The 24,024-nt window shown below is 35.8% G+C and overlaps 1 protein-coding gene and 1 long non-coding RNA gene across 2 annotated transcripts in view; one reads left to right on the forward strand and one right to left on the reverse strand.

Annotated features, from left to right (window-relative positions):
* Positions 1 to 24,024, forward strand: part of LOC141372811 (uncharacterized) — a 57,628-nt gene that overhangs the window by 409 nt on the left and 33,195 nt on the right. The window contains exon 2 of the long non-coding RNA XR_012378251.1: positions 6,406 to 6,544. This is a non-coding gene — a long non-coding RNA (uncharacterized lncRNA). The remainder of the gene's footprint in view (positions 1 to 6,405; positions 6,545 to 24,024) is intronic.
* On the reverse strand, positions 1,235 to 23,042 carry CALB1 (calbindin 1). The gene is made up of 11 exons (XM_025871485.2): positions 22,776 to 23,042; positions 22,157 to 22,233; positions 18,127 to 18,201; positions 9,516 to 9,599; positions 9,347 to 9,403; positions 6,265 to 6,342; positions 3,680 to 3,735; positions 3,555 to 3,594; positions 3,376 to 3,429; positions 2,488 to 2,559; positions 1,235 to 2,159 (listed from the first exon to the last, which is right to left on the reverse strand). The coding sequence occupies exons 1-11, from the start codon at positions 22,852 to 22,854 to the stop codon at positions 2,046 to 2,048; spliced, it is 786 nt and encodes a 261-aa protein (XP_025727270.1). The 5' UTR covers positions 22,855 to 23,042; the 3' UTR covers positions 1,235 to 2,045.

Below are 24,024 nucleotides of genomic sequence, written 5' to 3' on the forward strand. Positions count from 1 at the left end.
GGATTTATGACCATTATTATTATTATTGGCTCTCTATGAAGTCCCCCAGATATACTCTTCTCAGACCTTATGTAGCTGTTGTTTTTCTTTCTTTCTCGGTGCTACAATTTTAAGAGTACCAAACCTGCTCTTATTTTGTATACTTCATAATGAACAGCTATGTCATCTGTAATGAACAGATGGATGTAGGAAATCTGTATATCCCTCCTACTTCTTTGGAGAAAATCTTTCATGAAGAAGTATTTGATCATGTCAGTTGGGCAAGGAACTCCCCAATACTTGGATTTTTTTAGGTTTCTTTGTGAATCTTGATGTCAGAGGCTCCTGTTAAGGCATCCAATAATTCGCTGAATCAGGCAGATGGACATTTATTTAGATTTCTTAGGCCATAATAACTTGAGCATCCTACATTTTCACCTGGATTGATTACCGATTACATGTCAACTGACTTTTTGAGGAAGAAACAAGAATACAAGAGATTAATTTTCCTCTTTATTTATTCTTAGTTGTTAAATTCAATCTAAGGTCAGTGCTTCCATTTACACACTAGAAGCAAAGCCAATCTAACACATCACTTGATAAATTTTATGTTTTGGCAAGTCTCTTTTCTGTTCATCTTTGGGGGAAAGAGATACTTTTATTTTGTTTGTGATTTCTATGAATTGAGAAAAGTAGTGCTGAATTTATAGAATTGGGGACATTTAAATTGACCCAGAGCCATTAACTCTTTGGTGGTAACTTTATAAATTTCATACAGACACATATCTCTTAGCTCTTTGCTTCACAATCAAAGAATCAAATTACCACCCATTACATGTCAAGTGTAACCAGCACAGGATGTTCTAGCTACAAATCTATGAAACTGACTTGGATGTAGGTCAAAAGAGTGTTTTAGAATCTCCCTTGCTAAATAAGTTAAATGATTACATTAGTATTTCTCTTAAGATGTTATTTTAAACTCATTTGAAACTATTTGCAGATAGAAATAGAGCTATCTCGAATGCTGATCTCAATACGAAATATATAGAATTTACAGACTACACAAAATTATTGATATAACATTCAACAATCAGGGTGCTATGAATTTTACATTAAAATTTAATTATGTAGTAAAAAATAGAGTTGTTATAGCTAGAAAAAAATAGTTTTGGAGGCAGCAGATACCCTTGGTGGAAACGGACAGTCCTACATAGAAAGAAAATTCAGGAAGTATGCAAAGTAGACACCAGGATACTTGGCATATATAATTTAATCAGAGATCACACAATATGACATAAAAACAGCAATTGACTAGAATATAATCTGCAACACATGAGAACAGTTTAGAAAATGGATTAAGGTCATACTCTCTGACAGTAGGCTTCTTGGAAATACAGATACAGAATCAGACAGATTTATGTTTCATCTGGTGCTACCTTTCCTTGTCATCAGATTAACTTGAACCAATAGCTTGGTATGGATTCAAGCAGTAGATGTATTGTTGATTAATTAACTAAGTCTTGTCTAGTGAGACTGTTAACCTCATAGAGCCACAAATAACTAACTATTGATCGATATTTTGGTATTTTTAGATGCAAAAGCACATTCTTCCTAATAATTGGAAATACAGCTTAAGACTATTTTGTGGGACAGACCTATGATTGTCTGAAATGGTAACTTGTTAGGTATAATTCTCCTAATCAGTGACAAATGTGCATTTACACATCAGAGACTAGAATTTTATAGATTAATCCTAGTGGAATTTTCAGGGAAATCTTGTCCAACTATTTATGAAAGCAAGAATATATTCGGTTATTTTTTTTTCAGTTGGGTCTATTGGCTGGCTTAAGCCTAAGACTTTCTCCTTTTTCAGTCATGTAGTTACAAAAACTGTACATTACAAACACTGTAGAAACAAGCTGAAAAGAATGTGCCACATATCCTGGGTAATCATCTATATGCAGTTAAATTTACAGATACAAAAGAAAATATAGCCTACTCCCTTATAGTGCACAGTTATTTTTTAGATACAATGTATCACTAGTAAATGGTCATGGTCACCAAATCTAGTTGTCTCCAGCAGAGAGAATGAGAGCAAGATCCGTTCGGTACAGCTTCCCCCCATCCGATAAAGCCATTATGCTTTTCTTGTATGTTGGAATATTATTAATATCCAGATCCTGTATAGAATATAGATGGCATTGTTATCCAGCTAAATATGGAAGTTAATTAACCACTGTCAAGTGATAAAATGTAGGATGAAAACTGCTTGTTACATCAATCCATTCAGAGCTAGATTAAATTCTTCCCCAAATGTGAATAATCACAAAGTTGTTTTAAAATCTATTTATCAGTTATACTGTTGTGGGCCAGTACCAAATCAGGTTAAGAATTGAATTCTACTTCTCTATAAATCTTTAAAGTAGATTTCCAAAAAAGGATGTGTGGTACTTCTGGATGGATCCTTATAGTCTGCTTAAGAAGTAAGTGGCATGGTCACTAGATTACCTGTTTATTCTTCTCACACAGATCCTTCAGTAAAGCATCCAATTCATTTTCATCTATGTATCCATTGCCATCCTGAGGGAGCAGAAATAAATAAACCAGTATACAACCAACTGGACAATAATGGGGAATGTAATAAAATAGCTGATTCTTCAGAAAGTCTCCCTACTGCATACTTGGCAGATATTCCAACATCTTAATGTCAGACCCTCAAAATTCTTAATTGCTCCAAAGGCCCAAAATACATGTGAATTGCCTCTCATGCAGCACCTTACATTTATAAAACACTTTGAACTTTTTGAAGTACTTTCATATATAATGTTTCACTTTATGTTAACAGTATCACCTGTTGAAGTCCTTAGTTGGCCATAAATATGTCCCTCAGGACCCTGAGGCCTGGGGAAGCCATGTGCTAGCCTGCGTCACACCAGGTAGTGGCAGTGTTGTGCCAGAGCCCACAGACGACAGATTTGGTCCAGGAGGAGAGAAATTAGAAGAAAATAAAGGATGGTAACTATTGACAGATGTTACCATCTATTACATGGGGGAGGATTCTGATGGATATTTTCAACTAACTTAATCCTCATCCAACCCTGTAAAGTGGGTATGATCTCCAGATTACAAATGAGGAAATTGAGGTTTAGAGGAGTTTGGTATCTTTTTCAAAGCCTGAAAATAGATAAATTGTAGCAAGGGACTTGAATCAAGATTCATCTAATTGGGACATACTGTACTACATTTCCTATGACAAGAATAAATTGGCTGAGTAATTTTAATAGCTCATGTTTCTTTTAATATGGACCTTGAGTTTGAGGGTTTCCCCCCTGCCGCAAGTGAGGATCTTCCAAATTCTTCTAAACAATCAAATTATAGATAAGAAAGAACTTTTACCTGATCATATAACTCAAAAGCCTTATTGAACTCTTTCCCACACATTTTGACTCCCTGGATGATAAAGAGAGCAAAGGTTAAAATGCTACTATTATATTTAATTGCATTTCCCTTGGCAAATCTCCCACAGCCTAACTTTTCAAGGAAAATATTGTTTATGGTAGGGAAAAGAGAAATACCTGAAATTTAAGAAGAAAATTCTCCTGTACAGGTAGTAACCTTTTGAGAGAGAAATATTAATAGATTAGATTTTTTTTGGACGAGGATCAACTTATTATAATACCTGTATACTTCCTAAACTCACCTGGCCATCTCAGTTAATTCCAGCTTCCCATCATTATTTGAATCAAATAATTTCAGCTGAAAGACAGAATGTTATTATTGTAACCACTGAAGAATGATTTATTGCAGGAAGAAGAAAATTCAAAGTAAAGCACTTTGAGTTATCAATTACTCGTATAGACAGTAAAATTCTAGAAACTAGCTTTTATTAAACTTGGAGTGCAAATTTTCAGTTCTTTAAGTTGGGTCAATTGCCAAAGTTTGTCAGGACAATATAGAATAGTCAAACAGGGTAGTAGTGATCTTAGTTAGATTCTAGAATACCGTAATTTATATTTCTTGCAAATATGTATATTTGGCAAGATGTGGGAGAGATGGTGTCTGGCAGTATATAGCATACTCTAGAATTCTCCAAACAATGATATGAAAATATTTGTCTCCCTCTTTTAGAGCGTAAAAGTACAAAGAGAAGCAATAGGCAGATAGTATGAATAAATTCTTAGAGAACAGAATTTTTGACTAATTTTCAGTTGTTTTATTTTCCCTTGGATACTAGATACCTCCTCATCGCACTTACATTCACATCCTATACCAAGACCCATCCAGATATAAATAACCTCATACCCTTATCCAGGAAGCATGCATATTTTTAGAAAGTAGCAACTATTGCTTATACTATAATACATGGAGGGCCTATAGAGGAGCTGTATTAAAATGAAGTTTGCATGCTACACAACATTATTTTTGTTTTTTTCAAAAAGGAATATGATCAGGGTCATAATGGTTATAGGCTTAGTGAAGTCTCTTTAGGGAGAAAAAGAACAGTCTATGGTTTGAAATGTAAGAATTCTTTGTAGGAGGGAGATTTTTTCAGGGTCTGATACACGTTTTATAAACTGTTGACCGTAAGTTCTGATATCATCAAACTGTCTACCCAGACACTGGACACTTGATCACGCAATTTAGTGTCCATAGGGGAATATTTCCCTATGTATATATTTAAATCTTAATTAGTTCCCGATTAATTTGCATCTCGGATTTGAACTGGTTTAGGACATTGAATCAGATATGCCAGGCCAATCCAACAGGGGGAAAACTCCCATCTGAGTAGTTTTTAAAAGACTGCTTCAAATTTCTACCTCAAAAGGAGTCTTTGCTTTAAATAGACATCCCATAAGGCTGGCACAAAACAAAATTGAGGAATGTAGGTTATTGTCCATTTCCCATAAGTGGATCAAAGAGGATGCTTCCTTGCAATGAAAAAGTTTTAATTGTTTTGAAATTAAAGATTAGTCCCACTTTATAATATTCTATAGTGAATAAGACAATAGTAAAGTTCTAGTGGTTTCTTTCCCCCCCTGCATAAAAGTAGGCTGACAGGTTGAAAGTAAACCTCATAACAGGTTTATAATCAAACCTTGTATAAAATGACTTTCCAGGGTAACTAAAAAGTCTAACTCCTTTATAAAACTAATAGAACATAATTTTTATAATATACACTTGTTTTGTGGGTTATTTATGTAAATTTGTAAGGTAAGAATTCACTGTACCTTTACAGTACTTAAAGCATATATAAATATATGTACTGATTTGGACAATTTAAAATTTTGCCTGAATTTCAAAAAATTAAAATGTTGCCAAAATATTGGCCCATAGCTGAATCAGTTTGGCAAAGGCTTTTCCTATAGTCCTAATGCTATGAGTCAAAATGAGGAAACTACTACTTGAAATTAATGAAATTCATGGGCACTGGATTATTCTATCTAGAACTTCATAAATTTTTTCATCCCTAAAACATTGAAGGTCTATGTGTAAAGCAGTTTCCTTGGCTCTATTATCAATATTCTTTTCTTTTAAGATTTTATTTATTTGACAGAGACTGCAAGAGAGGGAACAAAAGCAGGGGGAGTGGGAGAGGGAGAAGCAGGCTTCCCGCTGAGCAGGGAGCCCGATGCGGGGCTTGATCCCAGGACCCTGGGATCATGACGTGAGCCGAAGGCAGTCACTTAACCAACTGAGCCACCCAGGCGCCCCTCTATTATCAATATTCTATAAGAGATCTTGGTTACGCTATTTATCATAGCATCAGTGTCAGGGTACATTTGGAACTCCTCACCCAAGCACCAAGACAGTATTCTAAAATACCCATTTTTTTTTTTTTAGTCACTCAATGAATAAAGTAGCAGTAAGTTTTGTTTCAACTCTAACAAAATTTATGATTTTGTGAGTCATGATAACGGATTCAGAACCTCCAAAATGTTTTTAGTTATCTAATTTATATATCTACAATGTAACTTCCATGTGTATAAATTATATAATTTAGTGATACACTGGCTTTGTAAGAAAAATGAATGATCTTTTGATAGATATAAATTATCTACCTCCACAAGAAAGGAAATGCTCATGTGTTGAAACTCAAATCCAATGACGACAGCACTCAGCCTTACAAGGTGTAAATAAACATCCTTAAGTATTTCACTTTTCAAGTGAAATGATACCTGTATACAGGTATACCCACATGGTTTATTTCATCCTCCATAGCCTTGAGAATTAACAAGAACAGTAATATTTCATAGGGTTTTGGCTACTATCTAAGATCAGTCTTACCATTAGGTCTGTATACTCAGCTAGCTTTGTATCGTCAACAGTCTTGTTGGCTTTTTCCAGCAGGTCTTTTAGAAAGTTCTGTTAAGACAAAGAATACTCAGATAAATGTCACAAGTAACTTACAGTCTGTTTCCATTTCAGCCTGCCTTGAAATGGAACGTCCCAAGAATGCAAAGAAAGCCTCTTTTTGAGGCTAGAACTGGGTAAGGAGAGGACCTTAGAAGGGAGATTATTCCACTTGGTTCACTTGGTATTCCAGCCATGATGCTGCCTTTGACAGGTACGATATCTGCCTTTTACTGAGACCTGATCTGTTGTGGTCTATGTTATACTGCTTTTATGACTTCAATTAAATGTGTATCTGGATTGCACACTGTGTAGGAATGTGAGTACAAGCTTGTCTACCAGCCAGCCCAATGGGTGCATTTGTACATAATGATGTCTTCATAAAATCTCATATGGCTTTTTTCTAAGAAACACAAGGGCCCTCTCTCTGCCTTTGTAACATGAGGGAAAATTATTAGTAAGCCAGATGGAGAGCTACCTCTAATTTCAAGTGCGTTTTCTGCCTCACAAACTGTATTTTCACATCAGCTTATAGACAGTAGGAAGCTTGTTTCTCTGAAGGGCCAGTCACGTAGCTTTTGGGCTGAATGCAGTCCCAAACACCTTGGTTAGAATGCTTCAGCTGGCTGTTCAGAGTAAGACAATTGGTCACAGATGATGATCTCTAATCCTTGAAGGGTATGAGAATCATATTAAAATAGAGATTATTGTGGGAAGGATGAAAAAAAGATAATTATTAATTTGACAGTTGGAGTTTAGGAGGGAGTTAATTTTAAACAGAAATAAATCAAAAGCTTTACAAAATCCACATAAATGACAGTGTTAGCACTTAGGCATATAATATTCAATTTTGTCTAGTGCTGTTCATTTGCGACTCCTTTATTTTTTTCAAAAAATGAATTAATGCAGTTATGGAAAACTAAGTAGATACTGTGTTTGGATATATTGAGGGATTGGGTTTCTTTGGTTCTACAGTGGTTTATCTTCTTCCCAAATGTACCTGTTCTTCTGGGCTGATTTAAACTTTATTCTTTTTGAGGAAGGAGACCTTTTTCTTGGTTTGATTAAATGTATTTTCATTTCAAGCATTCCATTTCAAATCCAAAGTGAAGCATGGAAAATTCAAAGTTATCTATTGGGGGTGAATTTTATTTTTGAGCCTTATGAGTCTTTTGTCAGAGATTAATTGGGTTAAAAAGCCTCACCAGAGACTAAAATGGTGGTCACAAAAATAGCCTGGGAGAAACCTCGGGACGCTGAGATTCAAAGTCGTGTCTAAGAGCAAGTGATGTTTTACTCTATTATGGATCTTAAAATTAGCTTTCTTGAAAGATCCATTAAAAAAGAATACCAACTTCTCTTCAAAATTCCCCAGAGAGGAGGACTTCTATTTAGAATCTCTTTCTGAGAATAAAATGTAGAACAAAGAAGGTCAGTATTAGAAATGAGCTAAGGTTTTCATGATGAACTTGAAATGATTTTTAAAAGATTGTTTTTTTTTGTCCTATGGAATAAAAACACAATAGCTTAACTGTCACCTTGTGCGCTCCAGGTTGTGCTGCAAGTTTGTATAAAATATATTGTTTTCACATTAGAAATGTTTATATTTCCAAGAGGCTGCTGTTGATTGTGTTTTAGCAATTTTACAGTGGTGCAAATGTCCTAGTTCCATCTCTAAAATTGTATGTGACTATATGACTCAAGCCGTGTTAAACCATGATGAGGAAACTGGGTTTGATATTCCTATTTCTACAGTTGACAAGAGGAGAGGTAGCTCTTGATGACTGAAGTTTGGAAGCATGTGGTGTTGTGGCGGAAAAAAATATTATTAGCATTATCCGATAGTCTAGATTCTTTCATAAGCAGCTAGGTAACATTGAAAAATTATCTAATCTCTCTGAATTTCAGTTTCTCTGTATAACGGGAATAATACCTGCTTTGCAGGTTTTCTGAGAGGATTAAATCTTAAAATAATTTCAAGCACCTAATATTATACCTGCCACGTAAGTATTAATTTGCCTCCCTTTTAGTTACTCTTTATCCTGAAGGTGGACGGAAGAGGGTCTCTGGACCGAGAAATCTTAGGGTCGATTTAAGGAAACGAGAGAAAGAACGTTGCCATACTTCTGAAAGACTAGTAAATTATTGAGTTCGTGAATAATACAATGTATTGTACCTGGTGTATTTCACAAAATCTTTCACATACAGAATTTTACTTGAGTTTCACAATAAATCTGAGAGGAAGGTGTTATTGTCCCCATTTAAAAGATGAAAAAAACCAGACAGAATAACTTGATTTTTAAATCTCTTTGCCTTCTCCTTTGTGTCCTTTCCTCCCCCACCAGCTCCTCTGCACATCTGGGAGAGATGAACTCACAAATTCATTTTCAAAGTTACAATCTTTCAGAAGTTAGATTATATTAGGACTTTGTTGTTCTTGTTGAGAGGCAGGAGGTTTTATGGAATGGGTAGGAGACTTGGAGGCAGAGGAGTTTGGGTTTAAATATTGCAGCCCAGCGTCTTCTTTCTGTGTGGCCTCCGTATATCACTAAACTCCTCTTAATCTTTTTCCTCATAAGGGTAGTACTAATCTCAGAACTCTCACGAAGATTAGATAAAATAATGTGCATAACATATAGTAGGTGTCCAACCATTGTTTCTTTGCTCTTCTCTTGAGAGAGAAATCTATTTATATTTAATTTATGAAGTAAAATGGCAAATTTCAATGAAAAGGAGCATCTTATTTGGCTCAGGATATTGTTATATCTGTCTATCTAGCATAACCATTTGTTTATACCACAGAAAATGCTAATTTTTTTGCATTGCTGAGTAGAATTTGAAAAAGTACTTGAAGTCCCTTTTTTTAATCGGGTACTTCATTAACAATGTGGAAGAGTGGGTGAAAATGTGCCATTGCTCAACAGAAGTTTCTTTTGTGGGAGGTTTTTTAAAAAAAGTTGGAGTTCGTAATTCTATTTAAAGGGAAAAAAGTTAGCACAGGTTTTTGTTTGCTTACCTTAAGCTCCTCAGTTTCTATGAAGCCACTGTGATCAGTATCATATTTTCTCCATGTCTGTAAGTAATTTTGGATAAGGAAAACCAAACACATTAAAAAAAAAGCCAACAATTTTCCTACACTAAGCAGCTTTCTGAAGACCTCCCTCCTGGACAGAGGTCTGTTTTACCTTCATGAATTCCTCACAGGACTTGAGCTGCTGGCCTCGGAAGAGCAGCAGGAAGTTCTCTTCTGTGGGTAATACGTGAGCCAACTGAAAAAAATTTAAAAAGTTGTAAGGGAAGCAAGCCTCTGTCATTACTTCCTGCTAAAATTTTCTTGAATATACTTATTAGAGGCAGTTTTATTGCCTAGAAAACTAGGAGAGGAAAAACGTTTGGGTTGACTTTCCCTTTCTGATACTTTGTTCCCTCAGAGAGCCATTGTCTTTTCCAATGCTTGGGTGGCCGTGCGTGATGGGGCTGTCTGGTCAGTGAGGTGGCCGCAGCAGTTGTGCTCAAAAAGTTCAGATAGCACTGGTTTGACCACTCCTCCTCTGCTTGAACCCTTCCTCTCTTCTGTGCCACAGAGCAGTGTTGCTCTCCTCAGGGTGCACAGAATGCGGTATATGTGGGGACATATATGTCCCATAGGAGGAAAGAAATTATGAGAAATGCGAATGTAGGGTAAAGGAAGGAAGGGAAAAAAATGCATTCCCAGATCTGAGGGGAAAGCCTAAGAGAAGCAGGGTCTTCAGACGGGTGCCTGGGTGGCTCAGGGGGTTAAGCGTCTGCCTTCAGCTCAGGTCATGATCCCAGGGTCCTGGGATTGTGCCCTGCATCGGGCTCCCTGCTCAGTGGGGAGTCTGTTTCTCCCTCTCGTTCTGCCCCCCCCAAATAAATAAATAAAATCTTAAAAAAAAAAAAAAAGATAAAGTGAAGACAGTTATAAGGCAGTGAAAAGAGAGGTGGAAAAGACAATTCACGATGAAGAGTGGAAATTGAACAGTAATAGGAAAAAACAGTTCTCAAACTGTTGGTTTTAGCTAAGAGGATGTCCACTGTCAGAATCCAGGGCTTGGGTTTATGATCTCTATTTCATGACCCTATGACCTGCCTCCTTAGTTCTCATTTTGTAACTTTAGTACCCCCCCTCCTTTATTTATTTTTTTGGCACAAAGGGCTCCAGATCCCATTTTAAGATGACTGTAATCTATCTGTTACATGCAGGGAGGGAGGGAGGGAGCTGGATTGATGGCCCCACTGCAGGCATGGGTTCTATTCCTGGCTCAGCAGCTAATTAGCTATGGTCCCCAGCAACTCCCTCAGCCACTTCTGGAACTTAGTACCCTCATCACTAAAATAAGGAGTTGAAGTAGAAACCAAAGTCTCTTAAATGTACTAGGTTCAAAAGGACTTTGAGAATTTGTTAGAATCACTCTGTCTTCACCATTAAAGAATGAACCTATGCATACTATGTTTCATCTAATTTCCTTGAGGTTCACGCATGGACCCTTGTCCCTGGATTTTAGACCAAGCACCTGTGGTATGGATCAACTTAAGTTCAGTATTAGTTCCAAAATTTCTACCAAATTATAGGAAAGTTTATCTCCCCCGTCCCTTTAAAAAAAAAAAATTTCACCCATTTAGGTATATTAAAAATTTTTAACATAAAATGGATCATTTCAATTTATATGCAAGTAATCTCTGGTTTTTTATGCCCTTATAATATGTCCTTTAACTTGTTTTTAGGTCTTTAAAATAATACCTCAAATTAGATCCATTCAGCTTATAGACATTACATATGGAGGTGAAACTGAGGACCAGGGGCATATATCTTACTAGAATGTTAACATGACTCTGTCAGAAGACATTTTCTTATTTTGGAATAAAGGTCCCTAGTATAGTTGTGCAATAACATAAGCATTCATATAGGAAATAAGAAATAGCTAATGCCAATTCTTTTAGTTATTGGTATGTAACTTGTCAGATACCACTTTGTAAGCTGTTGTTGAACCATCCATTTCGGGAGGGCAGGGACCATGCTTTGTCTGCATCTCTTGAATGCCCAGGGTGGTGCTCAGCACGTTATATGTCTGACATAAATGCTGGCGATTGGTTGATAATTTTACTTCATTAAAAATACCTACCTAACATGATTTATAGTATTTGTTTTTACTATCTTCATTCCAATTTTCTATATTGCTTGAATTTTAATAACTGTATTTTCACCAAAAATAATTTTTCTTAAAAAATTATACTTATCAAAATCTTCCAAATACATGAATAGAGAAAAAAAATAAAAGAATGAACTAGTAAGCAATTACTAAATGTAAAATAAGGGAAAATTCAAACATCTTTGTTTCAAAAATTAAAGTTCATATAACTTGCATAAAGTTTAGAGTTCTCTAAAATGCCAAACATAGAGGCAGTAAAATTGTTCTGCATATATAGTATAAATGTGTATTTCTTTTCCCATGCCATTTTGGTCCTCCTCAGTTTCATTATTTAAAAAGATACAGACTCTATCTACATGCACATTTTCAATCTATTAATTTGAACTGTTAATGTTAAACTGAATATAGAGCCATCCTATTTTAGACATTAGAATGCATCTCAAACATTTAAAAGATTATAATAAGACAAGCCAGCCGCTAAAAGAGAAGCAATGAATATGTGTGGATAGGATGTAACTATAGTGAACATAAATCATGTTTTTAAAGGTTTGTTTCACAATGTAATGGTTCTGCTATTGATGCTTTCATCAATATATTGGGAATCAATGTTTAAATTTCAGAGCTGGGTGCAGTAACTCTCCAGATCTAGTGTTTTAGAGCATATCTACAAAGTAGGAGAGGTCTTTTATTGAAGGTGTCAAGTAAGGCTGCTTTATTCTCACATTTGCTAAGTCCCTGCTGTCCATGGAAGTATTCAATACTGCCTGATCCAAGGTTATTGGTAATTTCTTAATCCTTGGGCTGCTTGCCTGCTCTTTTATGAACTCCCAAAACTTCGTTATGGGTTGGAAAAGAAGGAAGAATATCAAGGCAATAAGTAGAAGGCAGATAGTTGTGACCAGAATTCCTCGGAGCTTCAGTTGTGAGAACTGGTGCCTGTCACTGAGAGTGGGGATGTAAAAGTTTGCCTGTCTCCCCTAGATATATGAAGACTACACACATCTTGAGGATAGGGTCTATGTCTTATTACTGTTTCTTTGCCCAGAACCTGCAAAAATGTCAGTGAATACCTTACTGAACTTATGAATGAAGGCAATTGACTATTGTCTAGGGTCAGCATAGGCTGTAAATAAAGTTCCTTTGGAGATAATTATTACTGACTTATTACTGAATTGTGGATAGGTTTGGGGTGGATATTGTGATAATCTACCCAGAGCTCCCTTTAGGTGCTGGGAGTGTTATTTTGGGAGAGCCTTTGGGAGATTATCTAGGCTGAAGAGAGCTGCCTTCCCAAAGACACTGTGTCCTATGACTGATCCACATGAAGAGAAAAAGGCACAGCCCTCTCATTCAATTTGGGACTTTTGTGAAGGGCCGTTGCAGCTTTCGAGCCCACTGTAGGGTTAGCTGAAGCCTCTGTTGAGACTGTATTATGGCCCACTCTCTCCCTCTGCCCAGTCCTGTTCTTTTCATTTCCCCTCAACAGGTATGGTCCCAAGAGCACTTCCTAATAAATTTCCTTATTGATAATTTTCTACTTAGATCTGCTTCCCAGGGAACTGAACATGTCACAGGGTTTTTACATTTTTGTTCTATTCCTAGGCATAATGTAGAACCCTCGTCTTATGTTTTGGAGTAGGTTGAAATTCTTTGCTATATCTCATAGAGGTATGATTCAGAACCTACTAGGCACTGTGCTGGATACTGGGGATTCATAGTCACTGTGGGTAAGAACCTTATAGGGAGGCAGATAATTTCAAACATTATTCCCACAATTTCAAAAAAGGAGATGTAGTGATAAATCTAAGTATTAGGTGCTAATAGAGCACACACAAAGGGAAATTTTACTAAAAACATAAATGAGCTAAATAAGTCAAAGCACACATGAGGCATAATTCTTAAATCCTGAAGACATTCATGGTACATGCTAACCTCTTTCAACACATATTAACAAAGAATTCAGTTCTTTCATTTGGGAACCAGAGAAGTATTTTTCCTAGGCAATTAAATGATTCCAGGAAATTTGGAAGGCAAACAATCTTATATAAATTTAAGGCTAGTTGAGTTTAATATTTGAATATGAAAAGTTATATAAGAAGTGATTAAAAGTCTTGGCCTTCAGAAGAATGGTGTAGATTTTCAGTTTTTTTAAAAATAATCATAGCAAATACATTTATTGAGCTTTTTAGTATGCCAGGGTTGACGTATTTGTTTGACATGCTTTATCACATTTGATGTTGGTACTTATATACCATCCTTATTTACAAAGAAACAGGCAGAGAGAATAAATGAACTGCTATCATTTAGTTTGAACCAGATTTGAAATCTGACCGTCTGACTTTCTTGACTTTTGAGGCCTTTGTCTTTAACCACCACCCTCCATTAAAATCTCCAATCAAAAACATTTTCCTAATCATTTAAAAATATTTATCCAGAGGGAAGTTTTTAACCTGACCTTTACTGTCGATCATTTCCCCAAATTCTGAGGTGGTAAAGTAGTCTGCCATGAAAAATTACATTCACTATAGCTAAACTCACGTGCTCAAATCCTACTGTGGAAGAAAAGAGGGAAAGGAGTGTCTGCTTCCCTGGGAGAGATGTTACAGTTTTAGTATTTAAATAGCTTTTAGATCTTTTTTTTTTTTTTCCAGTGGATTCACTGACCTGGACAAACAGATACAAAAAAATTGAAGAGGATGGTAGTTTCCCCACACGTTGCCCAAGGGATCAGGTGAAAGGCTTAGAGAGTTGATATCCAACTAAGGGAAATATCTATATTTACTAGAAATTTCTTCTTTGGTACATATATTACTGTTGAATCATTGAGTCTTCCTTTCTAATTATTTTAATCAGCCTTCCCTGCAATAGAGCTATTAGTCTGAATAAATTTAGAACATTTTTTGACTGTCATGGTATTTGTTACAGTATCTCAGAATTTCAGTGCTCCTGTTTTGAGTTCATATTAACAATCTCTTTATAAATGAACTATATTTGTGTGAATTTTAAAATCTAAAGACATGAAATTTTAAAAGTTCAGAAGAACGACATCTATATACTCCCCTTCATTTTACATATTTCATCTAGAAATATGCATGCAAAATGCATGTTGTTGGAAAGGTCAGTCCACTTCAGGATAGAACTTTGAAAATCACTATATTTTCTGATCTTTTGAACAACATATTTCAATTAAAGTCAAATCACTTTAGCTTATTTCCAATAGGAAAGCGGACTACCACATGAATATCATTTGGTTTACCTTGATTAGATTTTTTTTTAAATTTTATTTATTTATTTGACAGAGAGAGACACAGGGAGAGAGGGAACACAAGCAGGGGGGAGTAGGAGAGGGAGAAGCAGGCTTCCTGCAGAGCAGGGAGCCTGATGTGGGGCTCAATCCCAGGACCCTGGGACCATGACCTGAGCTGAAGGCAGCTTAACGACTGAGCCACCCAAGTGCCCCTACCTTGATTAGATTTTGAGGAGCCCATCATTATACCTATTAAATATATAGGAACAACTAACTTCTTTTCCCTTTGAACACTAAAGCTACATTATCTTGATGTGAGTAGGTAGATTATTATAAATTTTGGAAAACATGGGGTTTCCCATTCCATCATGGCTGGCTGGAGAGTGCGTATTTGTGTCCCATATTATACATAGGATTTCTTAGCAAGTGATAAATGTCAAGTTGGAAAAAGAAAAGATGAACTTCATTTTATACAACTTCCTGGTGACACTGGAGGACATGTTATAAATTCGGGCATTCCCACTCTTCCTTTCCTCGTTTTCAACATGTAATCTGTAACTTTCAATTTCTTCTTTCCAATGATTTTCAGAACCTCTTTACTCTCTTCACTCCTACTTACCCACCCTAGACCAAATCAACATGCCTATGAACTCCTGCAGTGGTCATTCTTTCTGTTTATCCATTCTAATTCTCTTCTCTCCAACTAATCACCACTCCACCCCTTCCCTTGCATGTGGCTGATAAATCAGATTAATGAAAAGAATTCTGGAATCATGGTTAGATCTAGGCTTGTATACACATGTTGTCACTCCCTGACACTGGGACCTTGGACACATCATTTAACCTTTCTGGGTTTCAGTTTCTTCATCCTAAAATGAGGAATTTTGGCTAGTTTTTCCCAGAGTCCCATCCAGCAAAAAATTCTGTGTCCTGGAATAGTTAAGTGAGACACATAAGAATGTATTAGAAAGTTTCTCTCCCTTTAGACTATTTCTTCTTCAGCTGATCTGAAAGTTTTGCCCACATCACGTTTCAAATGCTTTGACTGGATAATTTCGCTATATTTTGTGCATCCTTTTTTTATTTTTAAAGATTTTATTTATTTATTTGACAGAGATAGAGATAGCAAGAGCAGGAACACAAGAAGGGGGAGTGAGAGAGGGAGAAGCAGGCTTCCCGCGGAGCAGGGAGCCCGATGCGGGGCTTGATCCCAGGACCCTGGGATCATGACCTGGGCCGAAGGCAGACACTTAACAACTGAGCCACCCAGGTGCCCCTATACTTTGTGCATCCTGTTCAACTAGGCTAAGCTGCCCTAAGTAATCAACCAATTGAAGCTTGAAACTATTTTCTCTGAATGCAGAAAATGCTCAGATTATTTATTATTTAAAGAAGGTAGAGTGGTTTAGAGGAACATGGCTGGGTTCTGGATGTTTCACCATTTATTTCTTATTTTTTCTTTAACTTTAGTCAAACTCTATTGAAGCCTTAGGTTCCCCAGCTATAGAAATAGGTCCTTATATTATATTTAGGCTTGCTTTATTTTGTCATGAGGATCAAATGAGAGAATGTATTTTAGAAATTGTATATTGTCATACTAATATAAATTTTCTTATTGTGATTACTATAAAAGTTCCTCAATTCTTCATTTTAGCCTTCGTTAACATCTTTATCCTCTTCTGTTACCTACCTTTTCTCACACACAAAACTTTTCTATAATAGTTCATTATCTCAAACTTCTAGAGGAACTTCTTTCCTCAAACCTCCAGGACAATGCATCTGCTAGTGACCCCCAGCCTCTCATTCAAATATGCCTTCAAATTAGAATTCATAAGTGATTATATTATATAATGTATAGTAAAACCTGGATTCAGAACATGCATTGAGTCCTTTTAAAAGTGTGACATGCCTGTGAATTGGATCATGCTTTTTATACTATTGTTTAATCTACTATCACTGAAGAAATCAAGTAAAATAAATAGCTGAGACCATTGGAGTCCTTTAAGGTAAAGTATGTTAAATATAAGATGATGGTCCTTCCTCTACTGGAATTATAAAGTATGCCAAACTTTGAAATAACCACATCTATAATTTCACTGATTTTTGATTTTCCAACTCATTTTGAATAGATTTACCTCATCTCATTTATGGTCATTTATTTTCTTATCCTTAATGATTTCATATCTTGATTAGTTGCCCTCTATGTCAGTCTGTATGTCCCAGTACTGTTAATTTATCTATTTATATTGTAATGAGTTATACATAGGCAAAGGGGAAAGTGTATACTCCAGGGAAATGTTTTAATTACAAAGGTAATAATAGTATGTCCTTTCTTAACTCCTTTTGTAGTAGCTGCTTAAAAATAAGTATTTCACAATGACGTGACAGATGTCCTATAAGATCAATTAATTGAAAGCCAGGTTAATTCTCTGAATCGAAGGTAAGTCATTACTACATGTTGTTGACAGAATACATCACAACCTAATACACTAAAAGTATTATAATATAATTATACTTTTGATTTGGCATATTTTTAAATATAACTTTATTGATTTTTTATGGACAAAGCTGTCCACTCAATTTCTCTAATAGGTTGCAGAGATAAAGTAGCTGGGACACCTGAGTTTCAAAAAGTACAGTAAAGAAAGTAAAGAAAGAAAGCTCTTGCACAAATCTGAGAATGCCAAAGAACTGATGCATAATCAAAGTCTGGCCTCCTTGATTCATAAACAAAAGTTGTCCCCCATAGGAATAGTCCTCGTCAGAAGATAAGATTTGACACCCACAGTTTTATCTTTTAGAGACTCAAAAGAAATCTTTTCCGATAACACATCATAAAATATTCATTAATTATAGTTAAGTTCTTTGGTTCTTTGTTTTTACTATGGTCAACTGCCAGTCTAAAATAGAATTTCAGGAACCAGGATGCAGCTTTTTGCCATCGTCATAGGGATTACAAATACATAGAAAATTCTACACTGTTAATAAGAAATACCAATGAACCATGTACTTGGCTGGTGTTTTATCCAAGTGAGGCAAGGTAATGTAATGGCATAGGTACCCATCCAGAAATGTTGGACCTGGGCTTCTAACTGTACCTATGCCAGCAAACAGGTGCATGACCAAAGGCAAATCATTTCACCTCTCCACATTTTGGTTTCATAATGTATTAAATTTAGGCTCTGGATTGGGCAAACTCTAAGGTCTCTTTCATTTCTGGGCATTTTGATTTTAAGTTTTGAAGAGAAGATAACATTTTTACTTAGGCAAAATAAGCCTCTCCAAATTGGTTTTGCCATATCCTGTTTGAGTTGGATTCAAGTACAAAATGAAGCTCATTGATTAATAGTATGTCAGAAAAATGTGTAAGTTCCTTACCTCTACAATTCCTATTTTTCCATCATCTCTCTGCCCATACTGATCCACAAAGGTTTTCATCTCTGGTGATAACTCCTAAAATTATATAAAAGAAGGTAAGAAGTTTATTTTAAAAACTATCAATTATGCTTCTTATGGTGTTAATAACTTCTGCAAAGAAAAACTGGAATTGAAACCCTTTAGAATTATGCACACGGATGAACGATTCTCATGAAAATTGAAGATATAACTGATACACAGTATTTACTGGTTTCAAATGAAAGGGTTCTGATTATCATTTCTGAATCAATTACATATTTATCTTCTATTAGTTTTGAGAATATGCTATCCTTTAAAAAGGTAGTCAGAATTATTGAGTTCATAACTTAGTGAATTCAAATAAAATGTACTTTAAACATTGCTTGCTTCAGGAAAGATTCTTTTGTATTGCTACAACTAATTGCCCTATAGCATTTTCTTTATTTTAACATGTTTTATCCATGGGAAGTAATAATAGGTGTTTTCAGTTTGGACAAGCAAAAAATGTGAATGTTGAAGAGTGCCTCACATTGTCACTCTTCAGTGTTTCCAGTGTCTTTGTGTTTCCAACACAGAAGTGGCATTTACTGATTAAATAAATTGAATAATTAAATTAAAAAATAAGATAAAAGACGAATTTGTACTTTCATTAGAGATAGACAATTTTGATAACCCTAGTGTAAGCTATTGGTTATACGTTTAGGATCTTTGCCTCCCAGAATAATTTAGGGAGTGGTTTTTCCAGTGTTTCCATTTTTTTCTGAGATATTTTCTCTCCCATATTTTAGTACAAGAAGATATGTTTAAGGGGGACAAAATGAATGCTTTCATCTCATTTGAATTATTTTGTCCAATCTATTCTATTGCTTACATAATCTCTTCACATATTGACAGAGGGCCATGAACTGTAAACTAGTGATTTGAATATAGAACTAGTATTCAGAAAGTTGAATTTATACCCTTGGGTCTCCAACATAGCCCATTTTAGATAGCCCTGTTGCATTAACTGAAGCCAATTTAAAATAGGTCAGCCTTTACTAATGTCCTATTCTATGTCCTTGGGAAAGTGTATTAAGGTCTCAGTTTTTTTTTCATAACTAACAAGATGGTATTATTTTTCCCATGAGTTTGCTTTAGGGATAGGTAGGTTAATATAGTTTAAGAGTTATATTGAGGCTGAATATCATTACTACTAATTGTTGCAGAATCCTTTTTGAACCAAAGTAAATATCTTTAGTAGAACTGAGGTAACAAATGGTAATCAAGCAATTTAATTATAATGTAGTCTTTAAAACAAAACTCTTGTATGGATTAATTATATGCATTTGTTAAATTTTATTACAGCAATAACTAAGAAAAGGAAAGAGTTCACCCCTTGACATTAGTGGGATCCTCAGTTTTGTTTTTTGCACATACCTTAAAGTAAACAAAAAAGAATTTGATTTTAAACCTTAAAATCGTATAGTATCACTAGGTTAACTAGCAGAATTGACATTTAGTCTGTGAGTTTCTTGAGTGGTAATTATGTCAAAATCTACATTTTAAAACAGTACAAAATACAAAGACAATGATAATAAAATAAAGCTTTATAAAAATGCACATTTAAAGACAATACCATGTTTAGTATAAAAGAGTAATTTTGAAGATATTTGGGTTGTTATATTTCATTACTGTTATATTCATTTGGGGTGCCTGGCTGTCTCAGTTGGTTAAACATCTGCCCTCAGCTTGGGTCATGATCCCAGGTCCTGGAATTGAGCCCCATAGCTGGCTCCCTGCTGAACAGGGAGCCGGCTTCTCCCTCTCCCTCTGCCACTCCCCCTGCTTGTGTGCTCTCTCTCTCTCTCTCAAATAAAATCTTTTAAAAAAATGTTATATTCACTTATAATTATATTAGTGAAATTTTTTAAATGCCAAACAGTGCTTCCATTAATACAATGAAATTTGTTATCCTGTGGCCAGAAATGAAAAGAAACCTGGTTTTTAAGGTTAGTCTTTATGTTCTAAAAAAGAAGAAAAGAAATTTGTAAAAGGTTTACTACTACAGACATATTTGTCCAGTATTTGAACCTCTCAAACCAGATCTCAATTTAGATTTTAACTATCCAAAGCCTATACACATAACCCAGAAAAATATTCAACAATCAATGTGTTAAGCAGTTTGATATAATCTTGTACTTGTGCTAAAGTCTGCTATTTTTGGATTAATATCTAATAATTAGAATTTCCAGTAGTCTAAAATTGGAGCCTGGGCAGTAAAAAAAACTTTAAAATCTTAGAACTCTAACTGAAGTTATTTGTTTACAAAAAAGTACAAATGTTAACATGGGAAGAGAAAAAGAAAAATCTGAAAAAATGTCATTTCTAAACATTTGAATTTCTAAATTGAAAATAAATCACAATATTAGAATTATTTCTAGAAAAATTAAAATATAATCATTTAGCTACTGGAAGTGTCTTACAATGTTTTAATTTGAAATTTTATGGCAAGTAAGATTTTTCCAAACAGATATTTTAAATATATATTTTTAAATGAAATAAGGAAGTGTTTTTACTTTATTAGTCAAAGATATATAGAGCTATAATAATACATGAATTTATTTATGGTAATATATAAGGAGGGGAGGGTGTACAGAAAGTACATAAAACATTTTCTATTTTATTTGATCCCAATCTACAATACCTTCACGTTTATATAATATTAAATCTGGGTAAAACAATCCCCAGAGTGTTATCTGGTTTTAAATCCATTTGGTCCATGAAAGCAACCGATAGTTCTGTAATGCATTAGAATGCATTTTACAGTCCTCTGGTAGTCTTTTGAATATGTTATACAGGGACGTGTATCACACAATTTTCAATTTAGATAGAACAAAAAGGTAACTCTATTAGTAACACATATTTATAAAATATCTATCTATATATCAGTCCTTGTGGTGGTGATCTGCTAAAGGATCACACACATCTATGTTTTCCTCTAAAGACATAAAAGTTATATATAATCTGTAAAGTAAAATTTCTAGCCAGTAGTTAAAAGGCCAAAGATCATTAACGTCTAACTAGACCAAATCCAACACAGTGTTCTGAAATGCAGTCTTACATAAACCCCAACACACTAGTAAAATTCTTATCCTATTTTCCTCTGTACAATCATCCCATCTATGTTCTAAAGCTCGGTATATTTTATTTTTATGCTGAAAACATCTTAACAGGTAAATTTATGCCCACAGGAAGTTATTCATAATTGGTAAGAATTGTCATTTATTTAATTACTTAATGGCTTAAATCACAAATACAGCTTGTTTTCAAGACCCCATTAATTGTTTAAAGAAGCTTTGCTTTTTTAAAATACATGAAATTCTTAAAATTGTTTTACTTTTTACATCTCTGACTTTTGGGTTTCTCCCTCTCAACAGAAATGAACAGCTTTCTTGTTAAGTTCTTGCTCATTATTATGTTGCAAGTTGTCCAACTTTCCCCCAGTGAGAAAGGTCAAGACAGAACATTTTCTTATCTGTCCAACCATATCTACCTCACAATAATAAGTAGCAATAAAACAGGAGATCCGTAATCTGCAGATCTGTTTCCTGATCACCAAGGGGCAGAAATGTATTTCTACCCCCCCCCCACTTCTCACGCAGTTAAAGAGAAGTTAAAAATTACTTAGTAGAACTCTATCGAAGAGGAGGTGATCTGCTAAACGATCTCATGCACACACACTTTTAAGCATTATTAAAGCGAGTACAAGTATAGAATCTATATTTTAAAAACTCTGATTTCATAGTGTAAGGTTTTTCCCTTTAGGGGATCTCTTTCTTTCCCCCTTTCATCTTCCCCCTATACAATTTGGAAAGGTGCTTTTTCTCTCTCCTTTCTCAGTCAATAAATCTACATTCCCTCAGTCTACAGTCCCTGGAAACCACTTGATCTCGCTGGCTCATTATGAAAAACTCCAGAATATTTATGTTTTAAGGTTGAAGGTCTTTTTCCTTGGTTGCAAACTTAAACCTACCAATCCAGCTTTCTTCCGTGCTTGCTGGAGTTCCTGAATCAAGTTCTGCAGCTCCTTTCCTTCCAGGTAGCCACTCCCTGCAAAGACAAAGAGGCACCCAGGTATCATACATCTCATTCTGAGTTTCTGCCCCTTTCGATTTCCATGACAGTTATAGTTCTGGCCACCCGCGAAGCCCTCTCTTGCCTCTACATTGATTAACCCTGAAAGGATGCGGATGCGGAAGCCCGGCGGCGCTGCTCTCTCGGTGTGTCAAAGTTTGGACCCACTAAGGGCAAAGGAGGATGGTACAGATGTTAAATGTAGCCATAGAAACTTCAGGGTGCAGTGTCCCCCAATCTCTGCTTGTTCTCTCACTCCCCTCCTCTCCCGCATTCCTACTATTAACATTCTTGGAGAGAAAAAAAAAAGTTGAAGGTTTTGGGATAACAGAAAAATATATATAAACTTTAAAGTTGATGGTTTTTGGCAGCCAGCCGGAGAGACAAGATTAGAGAGGTGGGGGAAGAAGTAAAGAAACGAAGGATAATAGGATCAGGAGGCTCAGGGGAGGGGAAAGGGTGGAAAAGGGCAGGGACAAAGGGGTCTTCAAACAGTTAAAAAGAGAGAAGATAATCACCGTCTGCGTCGAAATGAAGCCAGATCTCGAAAAACTGTGAGGCTGTGATCAGGGAGGATTGCAGGTGGGATTCTGCCATTGTACAGCCGAGTGTGTGTCTGCGTGTATGAGTATGCGTGTGTGTCAGTGCGAGTGTGGGGTGAGCAAGAACCTCAGGGTGTGTGTGTGAAAGAGATCTGGGCTGCGGAGGAAGACGGGGGCGGATGCTGCCGGGAGCTGTCCTCGGTGCTGCTCGGCTCAGGCGGTCCTCCGGAGTTCTCTCTCCACACCCCGCACCCAGTTCTCAGTATTTATTCTGACGGCCGAGCCGGGCCACGCCTCCTCCTGCCTCCTATTCCTCATTCCCGCCTCTAGCTCGCATCAACCGTTTTCCCCTCCCAGTTTTCTCCTCTCCTCGCAGGAAAGCTAGCTGGAGCAGGAGTTTTAAAGTGTAGGAAGCAGCAGGTGGTGGGAGATCCTTAGCTCAGAGACTGAAGGCTGAAAACAGACACCCTTTCTCCCACATTCTCCTAATCATAAAGTATCCTCATTCCTGAATATTATAATGAAATAACATAAAGAGGTTTTGATTTTCAGATGCAAGAGGAAAGCTGATAAAGAATACAACCATATAAATAATGTGTGTGTGTGTGTGTGTTGTATGTGTGTGTGAGGGAGAGAAGGAGAGAGACGGAGGGAGGGAGGGAGACTTCTCCGAGACATTTTAGTATTTGTTTAACCAAAGGCAGGAGAAAGCTTGGCAAGTATTAGGTTACTTTGATTAATGTGTACAATTAATTTATTGGTATCAACCACTCTATTTTGTACTGGAGAGTCATCCTAGGAATGTTTCTTAAGATGGTTTATATGCACAAGACCTGCCAACATGATGAAGTAGGATTATGTGTTTTTTTTTTCCAGCTTGAAGTACACTTATAACTAGAAAGTGATAAAATTAAATTATAAAATCTTAAAATGGTAGGGAAGGGAGTGATCTTAGAGATACTATGGTTTACTTCCTATGAGTTTAGAAAGAGTAAGCCAAAGCAAAGAGAAACCAAGAATCTGGTCCAAGTTTATACCTAGGTGATTTAGTGACCCAGCCAACACCCCATTTGGAGGCCTTAACCGTATATCTCTTCTTTCTATGACAAGCAATCTTTGTTGAGGAAATTTTCAGGAACTGGAAGTGACCATTAGAGCTGGAAAAACCTACCTCACTGATTGCATGTTACATTTTAAAGATGTAATAAATTTAGATAATTTATTA

The sequence above is a fragment of the Callorhinus ursinus genome, unplaced genomic scaffold (genome assembly GCF_003265705.2).
Source record: "Callorhinus ursinus isolate GAN/ISIS: 27379988/994484 unplaced genomic scaffold, GSC_fseal_2.0 scaffold5, whole genome shotgun sequence".
Lineage (NCBI taxonomy): Eukaryota > Metazoa > Chordata > Mammalia > Carnivora > Otariidae > Callorhinus > Callorhinus ursinus.